Here is a 16,171-nt window from a genome sequence, read left to right as displayed (position 1 = left end):
AACACATCTGCAAGTAGGATATGCAGACTAGAAACAAATCAGCTGAGTCCACAGGGGTTATACGTAGCTCCCCACCTGTCTCACCCACAACATCTTAACCCTGTGACTGTGTTGGGGGAGGGCTGGGGACTTGGTTCCTGGACTCAGGTTGGGGGCCCAAGAAGAGCTTTCGGTGGAGCGGCAGATGCGGCAGATGAGGGGTAGGCAGGAAGCGTAGGTTACTACCCACGGGGTTTGAAAGTTCGTCCAGAGGCCATAAGACACGGGTGATGAGCAACCGTTTCTCCTTGGAACAGTTAGCTTATGAGGGTCCATTCTTGAACCCAGCTCTGTCTCCCCTAACTCTGCAGGAAAAGAGCAGCAGGGCCAGAGCCAGTACCTCACTAAATCAACAAGAGGGAAAGCTGGGGTGTCTACAAAAGGACCCCATGTGGCCTGCGGGAAGGGTGGATGATGAGCTATGACTGACTGGTGGGAACAAGCACAGCAACAGGAAAACGCCAGCTGGAAAGCAGTAACAGGAGCCTGGAGAAAAGCAACTGGCTCAAGAAGCCATGAGGCAGGGCAAGGGCAGCACTCAGACCACCAAAGCTAGCCACTCAGGGCCCCTTGTACACCTGGAACGCCCACTAGGCTTCTTTTGTGTGCAGGGTACATGTGAATGCTGTGATGATACAACAACACTGTAAAACAATGTAGAAAATACCAAGAGGTATAAAGAATAAGCTAAAACCCACCAACAATCACACCACCCAGAGATAACCACTGCTAACTTGTGTTCTTTATTTTTCATTTAAGGAGCACTGGTGGTAATGTGGTTAAGAGCTCGGCTGCTAACCAAAAGATGGGCAGTTCGAATCCACCAGCTGCTCCTTGGGAACCTTAAGGGGCAGTTCTACTCTGTCCTACAGGGTCGCTATGAGTCGGTGTCAACTCGACGGCAATGGGTTTGGTTTATTTTGGTTTGGTTGTCGTTGCTGTTAGGATGCTGCTGAGTCGATGCCAATTCAGAGAGACCCTATGTACAACAGAACGAAACACTGCCTGGTCCGGCACCATCCTCAAAATTGTTATGCTTGAGCCCAATGTTGCAGTCACTGTGTCAATCCATCTCATTGAGGGTCTTTCTCTTTTTCACTGATACTCTACCAAGCATGACGTCTACTATTTAGTTAGCGGTATTCCCTTCCCCCCTCCCGTTCCTTTTAACCACCAAAGAATGTTTCTCTGTGAAAACCTTTTCTTGGCTTTTTCTAATAGTGGTCTCATACAATAATTGTCCTTTTGTGATTGACTTTTTTCACTCAGCATAATGTCCACCAGGTTCAGCCACGTTGTGAAATGTTCCGTGATTTTGTTGCTATTCCTTAACGTTGTGTAGTATTCCATTGTGTGTATGTACAAAAATCCTCACAACTGGACCAATAAGCAACATCATGATAAATGGAGAAAAGATTGAGGTTGTTAAGGATTTCATTTTACTTGGATCCACAGTCAACACCCATGGAAGCAGCAGTCAAGGAATCAAAAGACACATTGCATTGGGCAAATTGGCTGCAAGAGATCTCTTTAAAGCATTAAAAAGCAAAGATATCACCTTAAGGACTAAAGTGTGCCTGACCCAAGCCATGGTGTTTTCAATCGCCTCATATGCATGCAAAAGCTGGATAGTGAGTAAGAAAGACTGAAGAAGAATTGATGCCTTTGAATTGTGGTGTTGGCAAAGAATATTGAATATACCATGGACTGCCAAAAGAACGAACAAATCTGTCTTAGAAGAAGTACAGCCAGAATGCTTCTTAGAAGCAAGGATGGCAAGACTACATCTCACATACTTTGGACATGTTATCAGGTGGGATCAGTCTCTGCAGAAGGACATCATGCTTGGTAGAGAGTCAGTGAAAAAGAGGAAGACCCTCAACAAGATGGACTGACACGGTGGCTGCAGCAATGGGCTCAGGCACAGCAACAATTGTGAGGATGTCGCAGGACCAGGCAGTGTTTCATTCTGTTGTGCACAGGGTTGCTATGAGTTGGAACCCACTCGAGGGCACCCAACAACAACAATAACAACAATACTGTCTCCCCACCCCAGCACTGCCACCTATTTTTGGGCTTTTTTTTTTTTTTTTTTTTGCATTTAAAGGGTGTGGAGCATCCAGTTGATGAAGCAACCAGCCTGGTGCAGTCCTCACCCAGGGACGGTGACACTGGTGGATGGACTAAGGTGTTGTTGGTCTTACTGTTCAAGCCTAAGCAACACTCTGTGAGTAGCTAATAAAAGGCTTCTTTGAAAGCAAGCCCTTTCTGCTCTCATCATCTGGGCTGAAGGAAAACCTGACACACAGGGCAGTGGAATGGAAAGACAGAGAGGAGCTCTGGAGTTGGAAATGCCTGGGTTCAATTCCAACCTGGGGCCTGCCCTGGAGGTGGGCTGTTACCTCAACCCCAAAGCCCTGAGGCAAGGATGGGATGACTGAGGCAATGTACACAGAGCACCTGGCAACTGGCACCACACTTGGCACACCAGTGCACAGGGATAACGACAACCCAGGCCATGTCATTAACCAACCCCATTTATAGATGTCTTCTAGCCAGCCTTCCTGGGTGGTGCAAACAGTTAACACACTTGGCTGCTAACCAAAAAGTTGCAGGTTCGAACCCACCCAGGGGCACCTCGGAAGAAAGGCCTGGCAATCTACTTCCAAAAAATCAGCTATTGAAAACCCTGTGGAGCACAACTCTACGCTGACACACACGGGCTTGCCATGAATCAGAGTCAACCCCATGGTAACTGGTTTACTTTCCAGCCTGGCGACAAGACCGACAGGGAGTAAAACCTTGAAACAAAATGAACCGTTCAGAGTGGAATACGTAGGACAGCTCAATGGTTCTCAATATTCTGGATCATGGTAAATGCCTGGGGTCTTATCCCAAGTTGCAAAGTAAGGAATAGATGCAGTTTTCTCCTCAGGAAACCTTTTACTAATAACTAGTAACTGTTACTGCTTATCTGGATGACAAAAGTTAATGTTTTGGGGCACTTGCCCCAAGGGCTATGCCCTCCACCTACTTTTTTCCTCACAACAATCCCAAGAGGTGGTGCATTTTTACCCCCAGCCAACAGATAAGGAAGCTGAGAATCAGAGACGCAGTGACTTCCCCCCATGACTGCTCCGTGGTAGGGCTGAGTCCCAGGTTGGTTGAAGCAATGGAATCTGAGCCCAGCCTGGATGGAAGCCTCTGCAAGGACACAGCCTGGCCTCACACAGCAACTATTCTAGGGGGCAAGAGGGCTTGGCACATAATAACACAAAACCAAACCAAAATTAAACTCGTTGCCATCAAGTTGATTCTGACTTGGACACAGTAGAATTGTACCATAGGGTTTCCAAGGAGCAAGTGGTAGATTCAAACTGAGGACATTGTGGTTAGCAACCGAGCTCTTAAGCCACGGTGCCACCAGGGCTTCAATATAATAACACGAGGGGGGTTAATTACAAGCTGAAATAAATGCTCCGGAAAGCACATGCCAGGAACTAGACGCAGGGTGGATAGTGGTCAGGGAAGGCTTCCCCACTAAGAGGGGATGGAGGCAAAGAGCGGGTGTCTCAGGCAGAAGAAACAGCACATGCAAAGGCCCTGTGTGAGAAATTGCAGTGAAGTCTGGTATGGCTAGAGAGAAGACAGGGACACAAGAGAGGAGCGGTCGACAGGGGTCCAGGTAGGAAATTTGTGATCTCCAGGGCCACTGGACGCTTCAGCAGGGGAGTAGCATCTGATCAGGTGCCACCTTCCATGAAGGCCATGCCTAGCTGACCTCCAGGAGGCAGGAATTTCACTTCCATTAGCTAGTCCATCAGCCACACAGGCCCGGGTCACAGGGAGGTATTGGGGGAGGTTGGGCCACCCTCCATTCCGCCTTTATAACTGCAGACCCCTTAACCTACTCCTGGTGGCCCCACTCCTGATGAGATTACTACCTGCTTACCTGCACGGGACTGAGCTTCTGCCAGGCTCTGTGCTCAGATCAGAGCTTCACCTGGTCTCGCATTCAAGCCTCAGGACAGCCCAGGTAGGCGTGGAACTACCATCTATTTTCCAGATGAAAGGCTTAGCCCTAAACCATCAAGTCACCTGCCCTGGGTCACAGAATAAGTGACAGCGGGGATCTAAGTTCAGGATGTCTGAGACCAAAGCCCCCACTTCAGTCACAATGCTAAAAGTGTAAGAATCACCTTGTCGATGATTATACACAGTCTCACACATGTAGGGGCTCTGGTGGCACGGGTATTAAGAGCTCGGCTGCTAACCAAAAGGTCAGCAGTTTGAATCCACCACCCGCTCCTTGGAAACGCTACAGGGCAGTTCTACTCTGTTCTATAGGGTCACTATAAGTAGGAATCGACTTGACAGCAGCAGGTTCTGTTTTTTTTTTTTTAAACATGCATGGGCAGGATCTTTATGTTCTTCTAACTTCAGCGACACAGAACTAAAGGCAGGTGGCTTCTAGGGGTGACAGGGTGGGAGAAAGGGGGACCACTGTTTAAGAAGCAGTGAATTTGTGTACAGTGATGGAAAATCTGGTGACAATTATTGGAGACGGTTGCACAACTTGACTGATGTAATTGGTCTCCCTGAATTGCACACAGGAAAAATGTGGAATTGGCAAACATTGTGTTATCTATAGTTTTCCAACAGTGAAACATACCAAAGGCAGAACCTGCGTTCACTGGCAGTTTGCTGCCTGGCAGGCTCCTGCCTTGCTTTGCTGCAAGTCCCCCCGCAGCCTGGCCCTGCCCAGCCTGGTGGGAAACATCTAGTTCGTCCTGAGGCTGACACCTGCCCGCTCAGAGGAATGTTTCTTACCAGCAAGATTGGAAAAGCCCAAGCAGCTTCTCCTTGCCCCCACCACCCCACCCCATCTAAAACTCAGAAAATTCCCCAGACCTCTCGCTGATAGTTTGAGAAACAATCCTTGCCTTTGTTCCCATCCAGAACAGGTGTGGTCACCCACCTGGCATGTGGGCCTTGAAGCAGTAAATCCAGAAAAATGTGTCTCCACTAGGGCTAAAAGGTGGCCTGGAAAAAGAGTCTGGTGAAGGGAAAATTAGATCTCCAAGTGCTTGGTCACCTGCGACAGGCTCAGTAAGGCCAACTGAGCCTGTGACAGAGTCCAGCTTAAGAACCGCAGTGTGAATGCCTTAATTCTACACAAAGCACCCTCCCTCCCCAGCTCTCATCCCCTCCCTTCCTGGACTACCACCAAAACAGCCAGGCATGGACTCAGCCTCCTCTCTCAGACTCTCGGGTCATAGAGGGGACTTGCTGGCACCTGACAAAGTTCCTGGATTGTGGGCATCTTAGGCCTGAAAGAACCTAAGATCTGCTCTTCCACAGAAAAATCAACAGCACTATTTACCACGTGGCAGCATTTGCCAAGGACGGCATCGGGCGCTTCACAGACTCCATCTCATTTAATCCTCACGATAATCCTATGAGGTGGTTTCTAGTCCCATCTGGCAGATGAAAACATTGAGGTGCAGAAAAGAGGTGGAGTCAGGAGGGCAGGGATCACGTGCATCTTGTTCTTTACTGTGTCCCCAGCACACACTGCAGGCCTCAAATAAATGCTAAAGAATGTTTGACTCCAAACCTCAGTGGGCTGGCACTGACCAATGTGCTGCCTCGATGAAAATCCCAGTCCAAATGAGTCTTCCCACCAGAAACTTGAACCCAAATTTTGACCCCCCAAAATAGACTAATCTCACAGATTTATAAAACCTCCAACTCAATTACTACCTTCTCAATTTAACAATGGATCTGAAAATCACCTTTCACAAGCTTCCTAGTATATAAGTTTGAAGAGAATTGGACCTTATTATTAAACAGATCAAAATAGCCTCCAAACATACTATTTTGTTCCAGTCCCTAAATATGCTTACAGTTGGGGGTGGGGGGGTGGGGGGAGTAGGTGGTGGGGAACAAGAGAAACATGAACCCTCCTGGTCTCATTTCCTGACTTCTGCATTTTGGCCATTTCTCTTTAGAGAAACCAATTTTTTTTTTTTTTTTAATTGTGCTTTAGGTGAAAGATGACAGAGCAAATTAGTTTCTCATTAAATAATCCACAAATTGTTTTGTAACTTTGGTTGCTAACCCCACCACATGTCAACACTCTCCCCTTCTCGACCTCCAGGTCCCCGTTTCCGTTTGTCCAGTTTTCCTGCCCCTTCCTACCTTCTCATCTTTGCTTTTGGGCTGGCGTGCCCATTTAGTCTTGTACACATGGTTGAACTATGTGTGTTATGGTTTGTTTTATAGGCCTGTCTAATCTTCAGCTGATGGGTGAATTTCAGGAGTGACTTCACTACTAAGTTAAAATGGTGTCCAGGGAGAGAAACCAATTTTATTGAAAGGCCACAGTGTTAGACTCACATTATGGCCTATGTGGCCTTCAAAACAAAGGGTTCAGGAGAGTGACGGTGTTTTTCTGGGGACAAGGCACTGTTCCTATAAGATTGTATCATCTGTAAATGTGAAAGATGGTGCAATGTCCCCTCCAGAAAGAGGCCAGGGAGCCAAGTTCACTGATCTTGCAATACTTTCTCTTAACCCCAAAGATCCCATTTGAATTTTGTCTCATTGGAAAATGCCTTACCCCATCCTGTCCATCTCCCCCTTCATTTCATCCATCCACCTGTCCAGCCCTTTACTTCTTGGACCACTTCCGATTTTGCTCCCGTAGAGAGAGGACAGGGTATGCTGAAAGCAGGGGTGGAAAATAAGCATGTATTCAAGGCCTACTATGCCCAGGGCAGGAAATGGATTACTCTCAATATGTGGCCTGAGAAAGGAACAAAGTCTCTGTAATTTGTTACACAAGGTTGTTTTTTTCGTAGCTTATTGTTTTTTTTTTTTTTATCGTTTAGGAGCGTGGATGTTTCAAACCCACGTTTGAACCCCAGCACTGCCGTTTCCATTTGTGCCCTTGGGGAAGCTGCCTAATCTCTGGCCCTTGGTATCTCAACAGTGAGGATGCTAACATTACCTTCCACATGGGGCTGGTAATGGTGAGAGTGGAGGTGAAGAGCGCCAAGACCAGGAACTAACCATGCTAACATTCGATTGTCTACTGCTACTTCCTCCCCTGCCCCCTAATGTTGTGGGAGGAGCTGCCTACTGCCTTTGCCCACACAAGGATGTCTTGAAGTCCACCCCTTACTGGGTAGCTAGGCCTTTGTGGAACGGATAAAGGAGCAGTCTAGTTAAGGGCCTGCTGCAACTCAAATCTGGGCTCTGCTACCAGCCCGCTGTGAGATCCTGAGTCAGGGACAGCCTCTCTGTGTCTCAGTTTCCCCATTTGTAAAATGGGGACAATAAGACTACCCACCCCACGAGGTAGCTGTGGTGATAAAGGAGATTTGTATAAAGCACTTGCCACTCAAATGTTGGTTCTAAGAAATAAGGAGAAATAGCAGAGAGAAGGAAAGAAGAATCAACGGGCAAAACGATGAACAGTATGCTGGGTGAACAGGACGAGAAGCAGTGAAGGCTACGCCACGGTCAGGATGCAAGAGCTTGACAGAATTTCATCTTCTGGGAAACCAACCAACAGGACTTTGCCCAGGGCTGCTCTGTGCCACTCCTTCTTCCACTTTTCTTGCGCTCTGAGGAGGGCAGGCCGCAGGACTGGGGAAAGGGGGTACACCAGGGGAGAGAAAAGAAACAAGTTACAGGAAAACCTCATTTTTTCTTCTAGGATGCTCCCAAGCCACAAAATTTCCATAATATCCTTTCGGGGCAATGGGCAAAAGGCTTGAATTCTGTGTCCTTGCTCTTTCTTAATATTGTCCCTTTCTGATACAGCTGATTTACTGGACATCACATGTCAGGTGGATCTGCTTCTGTCAAGACTATAGTCTTGGAAGCCCTATGGGGCAGTTCTACTCTGTCCTATAGGGTCCCTATGAATCAGAATCGACTCAGCAGCACACGACATGTGCTGGGTAGTGCCCCTGGGTGGCACTGACGGCTAATGCACTCAGCTTCTCACCGAAAGGTTGGAGGTTCTAGTCCTTCGAAAGGCACCTGGCAAGACAGGCCCGGCAATCTTCTTCTGAAAAATCAGCCATTGAGAACCCCAGGGAGCATATAGTTCTGCTGTGACAGACATGGGGTGGCCATGAGTCGGAGTCGACTTGACAACAACTGGCTTTATGTGCCAGGTATTGTACTGTAAGCACCTTACATTCATCACACTGCTTCATGCTCAACCACTCTGCGAAGAAAGACCACCAGTCATATCTACAGAGGAAAAACTCAGGACCAGAACTGCACGGTGCCAGGATCACAGTTACAGTGGCAGAGCCGAGAACTGACCCCTAATTTGACGGGCACCAAGAAGTTAACTCACTGGGCACGGGAACACAGGAGGTGAGAGCTAAGGGTCTACTGGAAGAATAAGCATGCACCTTTTCTGTCTAAAAGACAGAAATCTGTGGCTGCCAAATTTCAGTGGCCCTTTTCAATTTTCTGAAAAGAAAGTCCACTTGTCCTGAGAGTCAAATTTTTCCTTGACCTAAGTATCCCTGTCGCCACAGGGAGGGCTCCAGACACGGCCCCCGCTGTAGGATGAGGTTGATGGTGTGGACGGTTGAGGCAGGGCGCTCTTCTCTGAACTGCAGGAAGCCCCGGCCACCTCCCCTCCCCTTGAACATGACTTCCTCTTAGGCAGAGTCCTCAGAACACCGTGCTAGGGCCCAGCTATGCAGGATCCAGAGAGATGCTCTAAAGTAACAAGCCAGCGCAATCTTAGAACAAAACGTTTTATTTGATGTGGAAACCATAAGGTACAAAAAGAACATTTTGAAAATGTCAGCTGTGAGCTACTGTCACGTATTTACAGAATTATGTACAAAATCAAGTAAGTCATTAACGCTTTCAACATAAAAATACAGCACACTGCTACCGTCTGTGAGGCTCACTATTCCAACAAATCCCCGAGAGCAAACAAACTTCAAGATGAAACAAGGGCAACAGTAATAACCACCTCTGTGCTCCAGGGGCTTCTGCTCCCCCCAGAACTTGGGAATACAGTGCCTCTGCAGTAAAAAATCCCTTTTTTTTTCTTTTTTATTAACAGTAAAACTAGAAGTTACCTACTCGCTAAATGAACACATTTGGTTTTTACAAAAAGATTTTGCTGCTGTCCTTACTCACTACATTTTTTCTTCTTGAGAGAAAGAACTTCCACAACACACATACACATCAGTGTAACCCAGCGATAGTTTCTGTCTAACGTTGGGAGCAGCCAACTTTGCCTATATCGTATACAAACAAAAGATCGCCTCCTTGAATCTTTTCAACTGAAATCTTATTTGATGTAAACGTCAGATTTGCAGTTGCAATGGTTTGCTTTTGTCAGACTTCTGATGGTGCAAGGCACAGTTCCCGGCCAACTGAGACTTGAGGCTACGGACCTTTAGGCCTTGGAAAAGGTCTTTGAGGTGTTTATGGTCCCAGCTGAATTGCGGCAAGAAGGAGAGAAGGTAACTAGCAAAAATCCCCAAGAGGTCCTCACTGGTAGATTCAAATATGTTTGCAGATTGACCCTCCAACAGCAACTGCGACGCAGACGAAGCACTTCACAGCTGCTGCCCGTGGTTAAACTGAGGTCTGAACCGTTTAATATCGCGAGTCATGTACTCTAGGTGACGTCTATAGATACGTAAAAACAGAATCCAAAACTGGGGAGGAGTAGTTGCCACTCGGAAGGTAAGAGCTAGTCTTGGAAAGTATCTTAAACCTGCTTAGGAATGACATAGAAAACATTAGGAATATGCGCTAAGTGTTTGATGTCAGGAAGGAGGAAAAAAACAAAAAAACCCCACAAGATATGACAGAAGACCATCCCCCAGGGCAGGAGGAACCATGTACGTGGCAGTCAAATAATCCTCAAAATGAATACAGCCCATGTGCCATTTTTAAAAGTGCCATTATATTTTAAACTAGTAACAAGCCAGTCACGTAAAAATTTCCCCATAATCCCACGCTGGGTTTGGCATTCACCAGGCACCAATATGAATAAAGTACCAGGTTCAATGTGGACAACTAAATTAAGTGTATAGCTGAGAAGAAGAATAACAGCAAAAATTGTTGAGCCCCTGGAACACCAGAGCTATGAAGAATGGCTTAAGTAGGTGGGATTATTTATCACTGAAACAAAAACACCCAGGGATGACCTCACTGTGGTTTTCAAAAACAGGGAAGGTGACCAGCTGGTCTTTCTCGCTACAAGCCGAACAAAAGAAGGCAGGTTTGAATTTCCATAAGGAAGACATACAAAGAAATCTCCGATCAGTAGGGCAGATTCAGAATCCCATCCACAGCCATATGTCTGATGAAACAATTCAGCCACAGCCCTGGCTGTAGGGGGAACGTGCCAGGTAACCCAAATTTTCCCCCAGCCAGGATCCTCTGAAATAGGAACCAAAGCTCAGAGCTTACCATCAGACTTCCTTTTGCTTATTTTCACCCTGAGCCTGGATGGGAGTGGATGCAGAAAGGATGGCCTGACTCCCCATGAGGACTCTGAGCTGGTATCTCAGTATCAGTTAAAGCTTTTCTCCTGTAATGTTTCACACATCCGAAACCGTTCACAGATCATGTAAAACAAGATAATACGAACGGCTGGCTCTGATGGACGATAGGGATTCCCTGCACTGTCCCCACAAAATGCCCGCTTTCCTAACTACGTCCCAGCCCTACACGCAGAAGCGCACACCATCTTAAAAAAGTGATTAAACCAGGAGCTAAAGCTATAAATAAGGTCCCTTCAGGTTGCGGACTTCGAATGAAATCATTTCATGTGTTACATTTTTTAAATCGGGAGAAGAGAAATCTGATTTTGAAATGAACTGGCTTGTCTTTTAAGACACCATGAACTGTAAAGTAGCTATCAAAACTTTTTTTTGCCCTTAAAGAACAGAAATTTTCTCACAGTTTAAGAGGCTAAAAGTCCAAATCCAGGGTACCGGCTATAGGGAAAGGCTCTCTCTGGCGTCCTTGTCTCAGCTTTACGGCCTTGGAGGACTTCCTTGGGCTCCTGCCATGTGCTTCTGTCTTCCCTGTTTGTGCTCCCTCAGCTATCAAAACCTTTTAAATGCATTCAGGACCACATTAGATTTCTGAGGGGGGCGATGGTGGAAAGAAGCAATCCAGTTAACGGTGGTATCAGATATCTATAATTACCAGGGATAACTTGCATTTCAAATCTTCTAAACCAGAGGTTGCAAACTGGCAGCCAGTAGGCCAAATCAGGTCCACCCATGTGTTCTGTTGGGCCTGAATTTGTTTAAAAAAATTTTTTTTTTAATTTAGATGCCAACATTAAAAATCATAGTTATTTAATACAAAAATCCAGATTCTCAATGTCTCATGAAAAAATTCAGCATGGCTACAGCTGGCAGGAATAGTTACCCCTGTAGTTGGGCCTGGAGCACTTCAGTTTGCTGCAGTCCCCACCATTCCCTATTGTCTCTCTGACACTGAGGGGGAATGTCATTGCCATGTACGATCTCGGGGACTGTTTTCCTTACCCTTAAGCTGCTACACTGGTGCCCCCCGGGGCGGGGGGGAATCCAGCACCGTCAATTCCGGCGCATAGCGACCCTATAGAACAGAGCAGAACTGCCCCATAGAGTTTCCAAGGAGCGCCTGGAGGATTCGAACTGCTGACCCTTTGGCTAGTAGCCGTAGCACTTAACCACTACGCCACCAGGGTTTCCCCTGAAGATACAACATCTGATAAATAAGAGCTGCAGTCTTCACTAGCATTAAAAAATAGAGCAGACTAACCTCAAATTGGCATTGTCCATCCACCTCTCACCAATAAAGACATGAAGAAAAATTTCTTTCTCCTCGAGACGGTCAAATTAGTGTTGAGATGGTTGGGGACCATAGGGTTTTCTTTTGAGGGGGAGAAGAGATGTAATTTCTTCTTCAGGAATAAAAGAGCTTTTTCCTCCCTTTTTTTCTTTTAAAGAAAAAGATGCTCAACTCAAAAAAGAGAAACCTCTGAAAATCATGTAACCCCATATTTTTAGAGGGGCAGTCTTCCTGTTTGTGCTTAAGTCAGGGGACCTGAGACTAGACAGAGTTGGCTGAAACACAAAAAACAAGCACTCGCGGCTATGAAGCAACAAGACTGAACTTCTGATATACATGAACTTAAATATCCACATTTATTACACATTGATTCCACTGATGTCATTGTTGCTAAAGACATGTTTTTCAACTTCTGATCTGGGACTACTTTCAGTTATTGCTAACGTGGCAACTTAGAAAATTCATCTCATGACTTTATGGCCCCATCTCATTTTGGCACGAAATACTGCTACGTGGCTAGGTCAACTGCCTGAGTCACCTGCCCAAGCACCTGATTTTTTCTGAAGATCACTGTGCTGCTAGGGCCCAAGACAGCCTTCAAGAGGCCCTTCCGCACCTGGCAGGGTGGGTGGGGCCAGCGAGGTGGTCCCCATCCTCCTTGTGGACAATCTCTGTGAGAGGGGCCCATCTTTACCTGGGCTTTACCCTCCCTGATCACTCTCCTGGCATAGCTGATTGTGTCAGATGCCAAATCCTTTCTGCAGGACGCTGGGGAATTCAGATGAACAATTGCTCCGTACCTCCTGTTCCCCGCAGGCTCCTCAGCCACCTGGAACCCTGGACTTACCTGTCACCTTTCCACAGGACACCGTCTAACTTATCCATACACGTCTCTTGTTCTCAGGATCAAGGGCTCTCGCTGACATCGTCCCCACATTCTAATTCTTGTTTCCCCCAGTGTCTAGAAGCTTGCGATTCGGCAGAACTTTCTTCTGAATTCTATTTTTTATCATTTCTACCGTCGAGGACAATTTGTGAGTCAAAAAAGGCAGCTCTGCTTAAAACAGATGTTTTGCCTTAATCTGCAAGGCAGCCATTCCCATCCCGGGCAGGTCAATAGGTGAAAGCAATGAGGCAAGACCAGCGAAGTGGGCTTCTCCACTCTCTCTGAGTTAGGCTTTCACACGTGGTTCCAGTACCTGGCGTGTGGGTTAGAAAGTCAATTTACTGACCACCAAAAACACCAGTATTCCAAAATAAGTACCCAGACCCTAAATCCAAACTATAAAATCACCTGCCTTTTGAAATGGTAAGTTTTCTCTTTCCCTTCCATTCTCAGTAAGTTCACTCGCCAAGCTCTCTGCCCACGCCCACAGGGCCCACTTCGATGTTCCCCCTCCCTGTCCTCCACGCGGTCCCTGGGGCCGCTTTCTCAAAGACGCCTCCCTTCACGTGCAAGGCTGAAAATCTATCCTAAAAGCGGCGCCTAATGGTTCCTTTGGGACATGCAACACTTCTTGTCCTCGCCAGGAAATCTCTCTGAAAATGTTCCAAAGCTTGGACAAACCAGTCGCCTCCACAGAACGCGTGCGAAGCTGAGACTCCAGGAGAGTCCCATGTGGTGCGAGCGCCACGCTCGCCCAAGGATTCCACAGCAACAATGTGGAGCTTCTCTCCTCCAACGAGATGCCTGGTTTTATGGGGGGGAGACGACCCGCAGCTCCATTTGTCTCTCCCTCGGAGCAGCTGCTGGAAACTCGATGCCAGAGAACAGCCGAGCACGTTCTTCTCCTGAGGAGCTGCCAGCTCCCCTTCCAGAACAGGGAGCATGACATGTGCATCGAAAATACACACAAACCTCCTCCTGGCAGCAGGCGTGCAAACCTCCCCTCCCCACCTGCCCAGCATGTGCCTGGAAGGGAAAACCCTCCCCCAGCCCTCAGCACCCCCCTCCTCCGCTTAGCATCACCCATTTCATGTTGGTCCTATCTGATGAAGGAGTGAAAGCAAATGGCCCTAGTGTTGAGTGCTGAGAAAACAGGGTGCCGAATTCCAACAGCACCTGCGGAAAAGGTGGGGAAAGATGCTCAGGCCCCCCTTGAGGGCACGGAAAGGGCAGGGGAGAGGGATTCCACAGAGCTGACGAGGACTTATCATCACACATGCTAACTAAGCGCATCTGAACAACTGTTAACACTCTGGAAAGAGGAATTCTATAGAGAAATCCTTCCTAAGAGAACATACACCCTTCCTTTTAAAGCACATTTCTTCCCTCCTAAGCTCTAAATGCCCATTTCTGGTGGACGGAACACAAGAGACAGATCTCACTGAGGACGCACGTGAGAAGTACAAAGTGAACCAGGAGATAGATCTCATTGAGGACCACACAAGAGGTACAAAGTGAACCAGGATCCACTGCACTGGGGAGGGGAGTACTTTTAAGATTTGAGAATATTAATGATTTCAGGTAATGCTTCTTTAGACGATAATCAAAGAGTGCATTCAGCTCCATGACAGGCCCCACTTTCTACCTTTTTAAAAAAAGGTTTGTCATTAGTCACCAGCCGTTGGTCAGAGTACCTGGCCACCACCTCCACGGCTGTGGTGGACTGTGCTCCCTAGCATCACGGGACACAGTGTCAAGCCAGAAGACCAACTGAAGCATGAGCTTCAACTTCCAGGCACATGGCCCAGCTGGGTACCAGTCACATACAAATAAACTCAGGGCACCAATATCGGAGACACCGTGCAGCAGATGGAACCCAGGGACACCTGGCAGACAGGTGGGCCCCCGCATGATGGCAACTCAGGCCAAGAAGGGGGCTCCAGGTGCTACGGCACCTTCTAGATGGTGACCCAACCATGCTGGACAAATGGCCTGGCCCCCCAGCCCTTCGGCCACCCATGTCGCCCCTAACATATAAAGAGCTGATTTATAAGACATGACTACATGTCCTGCTGCCTCCTCGACCTCTGACTTGGAGCTTACTCAATCCCCCAGCATCGTAAGTTCCACATCAGGACCAACAGAACATGGTCTGCAGTGACACAGATCCCAGGTGGGCTGGCTCTCAATTTTCTGCAGCTGTAACGACACTACAAGTGATTTTCCACAAAGCATCTCAAATCAAAGGAGCCAGCAGCAAACTAGCGAAGTTTGCTGAGACAGATGAAGTCTGCAGGATCAGTGCGAACATCTTCCTGTTTCTCTTTACATGTCTCCTCCCTGTCTCCGGAACAGACCCAAATCCAAGGACTGACCTAACATGGCCAGCTGTTTTCAGATGTACGGACGTGTCTCTCAGAGCTCCACATGGTTTAGAGAACTGAATACTTTGCCAAGGTATCTGGCAGAGATTTGGGGGCAAAAGGAGCAAGTACTGGCCAAAATTTCACTCAGAATATCCTTGTCCAAGACCTCGGCTCCAAGTGGGCCATGCAACCAGAGAAGGGCAGCTAAAGTGGCAATGCTTCGACGCTTCCATTCCTTACAAAGGCGCGACTGCGTGGAGTTCATCAGTGTAGCTGCGGCACATGAGTTCTGCTGTACACGGCTCAGAGGTGAGGAGCTTGGAGGGAAGGGTAGGAGGCTCCTCCTCACCTGGGGAAAGGAGAGAGGGCAGAGTCACATGGTCACTGCACGTCACTGGGTCAGGCACGCGTGCCTGGACTACAGGCTTGGCACAGTCAGGCAGGCGTCCCACCCATCTCTCAACATGCTAACAGGGTCTGGTGCCCATAGCTGAGGTAGGAGGAGACCTTTCTGGAGGCCAAGGACTTCTATGCGACTCCAGTGAGCCTCCTTCCTGGGGCTCAGTGCTGAGCCATGATGGAGGGGCATGGTGCCCACAAGCCCCAGGTGTGGCTTTAAGACAATGAAAGGGTAGGAGGTGGTGAGAATGGCAGGTCCCAACAATGTGGCTCTATTGCGGTAGAGTCAATTCTGACTCATGGCAACCCCACGTATGCAGAGTAGAACTGCTTCATAGGGTTTTCTTGGCTGTAATCTCACAGAAGTAGATCTCCCAGCTTTCTTCTGTGGCGCTGTCAGGTAAGTTCGAACTGTCAACCTTTAGGTTAGCAGTTGGGTGCAAACCGTCTGCGCCATCCAGGGATCTTTCCCAAGAAAGATACAGGTTCACCAGCCTCATCCAAAACCCTTGGGGCCCAATGTGTTTGGAGTTTCAGAAAAGTGATACAATACACGTACTATACGTTACATAACACCTCTCACGGGGTCTGGGCAGCTCACCCTAATTGAACATCAACTTTTCTGCAGCTC

At 47.7% G+C, this 16,171-nt stretch overlaps 1 protein-coding gene across 2 annotated transcripts in view; it reads right to left on the bottom strand.

The window, feature by feature from the left end:
* Positions 1-8,805: 8,805 nt before the first annotated feature.
* The window catches only part of IL17RD (interleukin 17 receptor D), a 78,256-nt gene continuing 70,890 nt past the window's right edge, over positions 8,806-16,171 (bottom strand). Inside the window, exon 13 of one of the 2 annotated variants that reach the window (XM_064274346.1) lies at positions 8,806-15,490. In XM_064274346.1, the coding sequence (XP_064130416.1) occupies positions 15,378-15,490 (113 nt within the window). In that variant the 3' untranslated portion in view covers positions 8,806-15,377. The remainder of the gene's footprint in view (positions 15,491-16,171) is intronic. The other variant, XM_064274345.1, reaches the window with a different exon arrangement.

Source organism: Loxodonta africana, chromosome 22, assembly GCF_030014295.1.
Source record: "Loxodonta africana isolate mLoxAfr1 chromosome 22, mLoxAfr1.hap2, whole genome shotgun sequence".
NCBI classification, from domain to species: domain Eukaryota; kingdom Metazoa; phylum Chordata; class Mammalia; order Proboscidea; family Elephantidae; genus Loxodonta; species Loxodonta africana.
The sequence above is the reverse complement of the archived record's forward strand: the minus strand, read 5'-3'. Positions and strand labels throughout refer to the sequence as shown.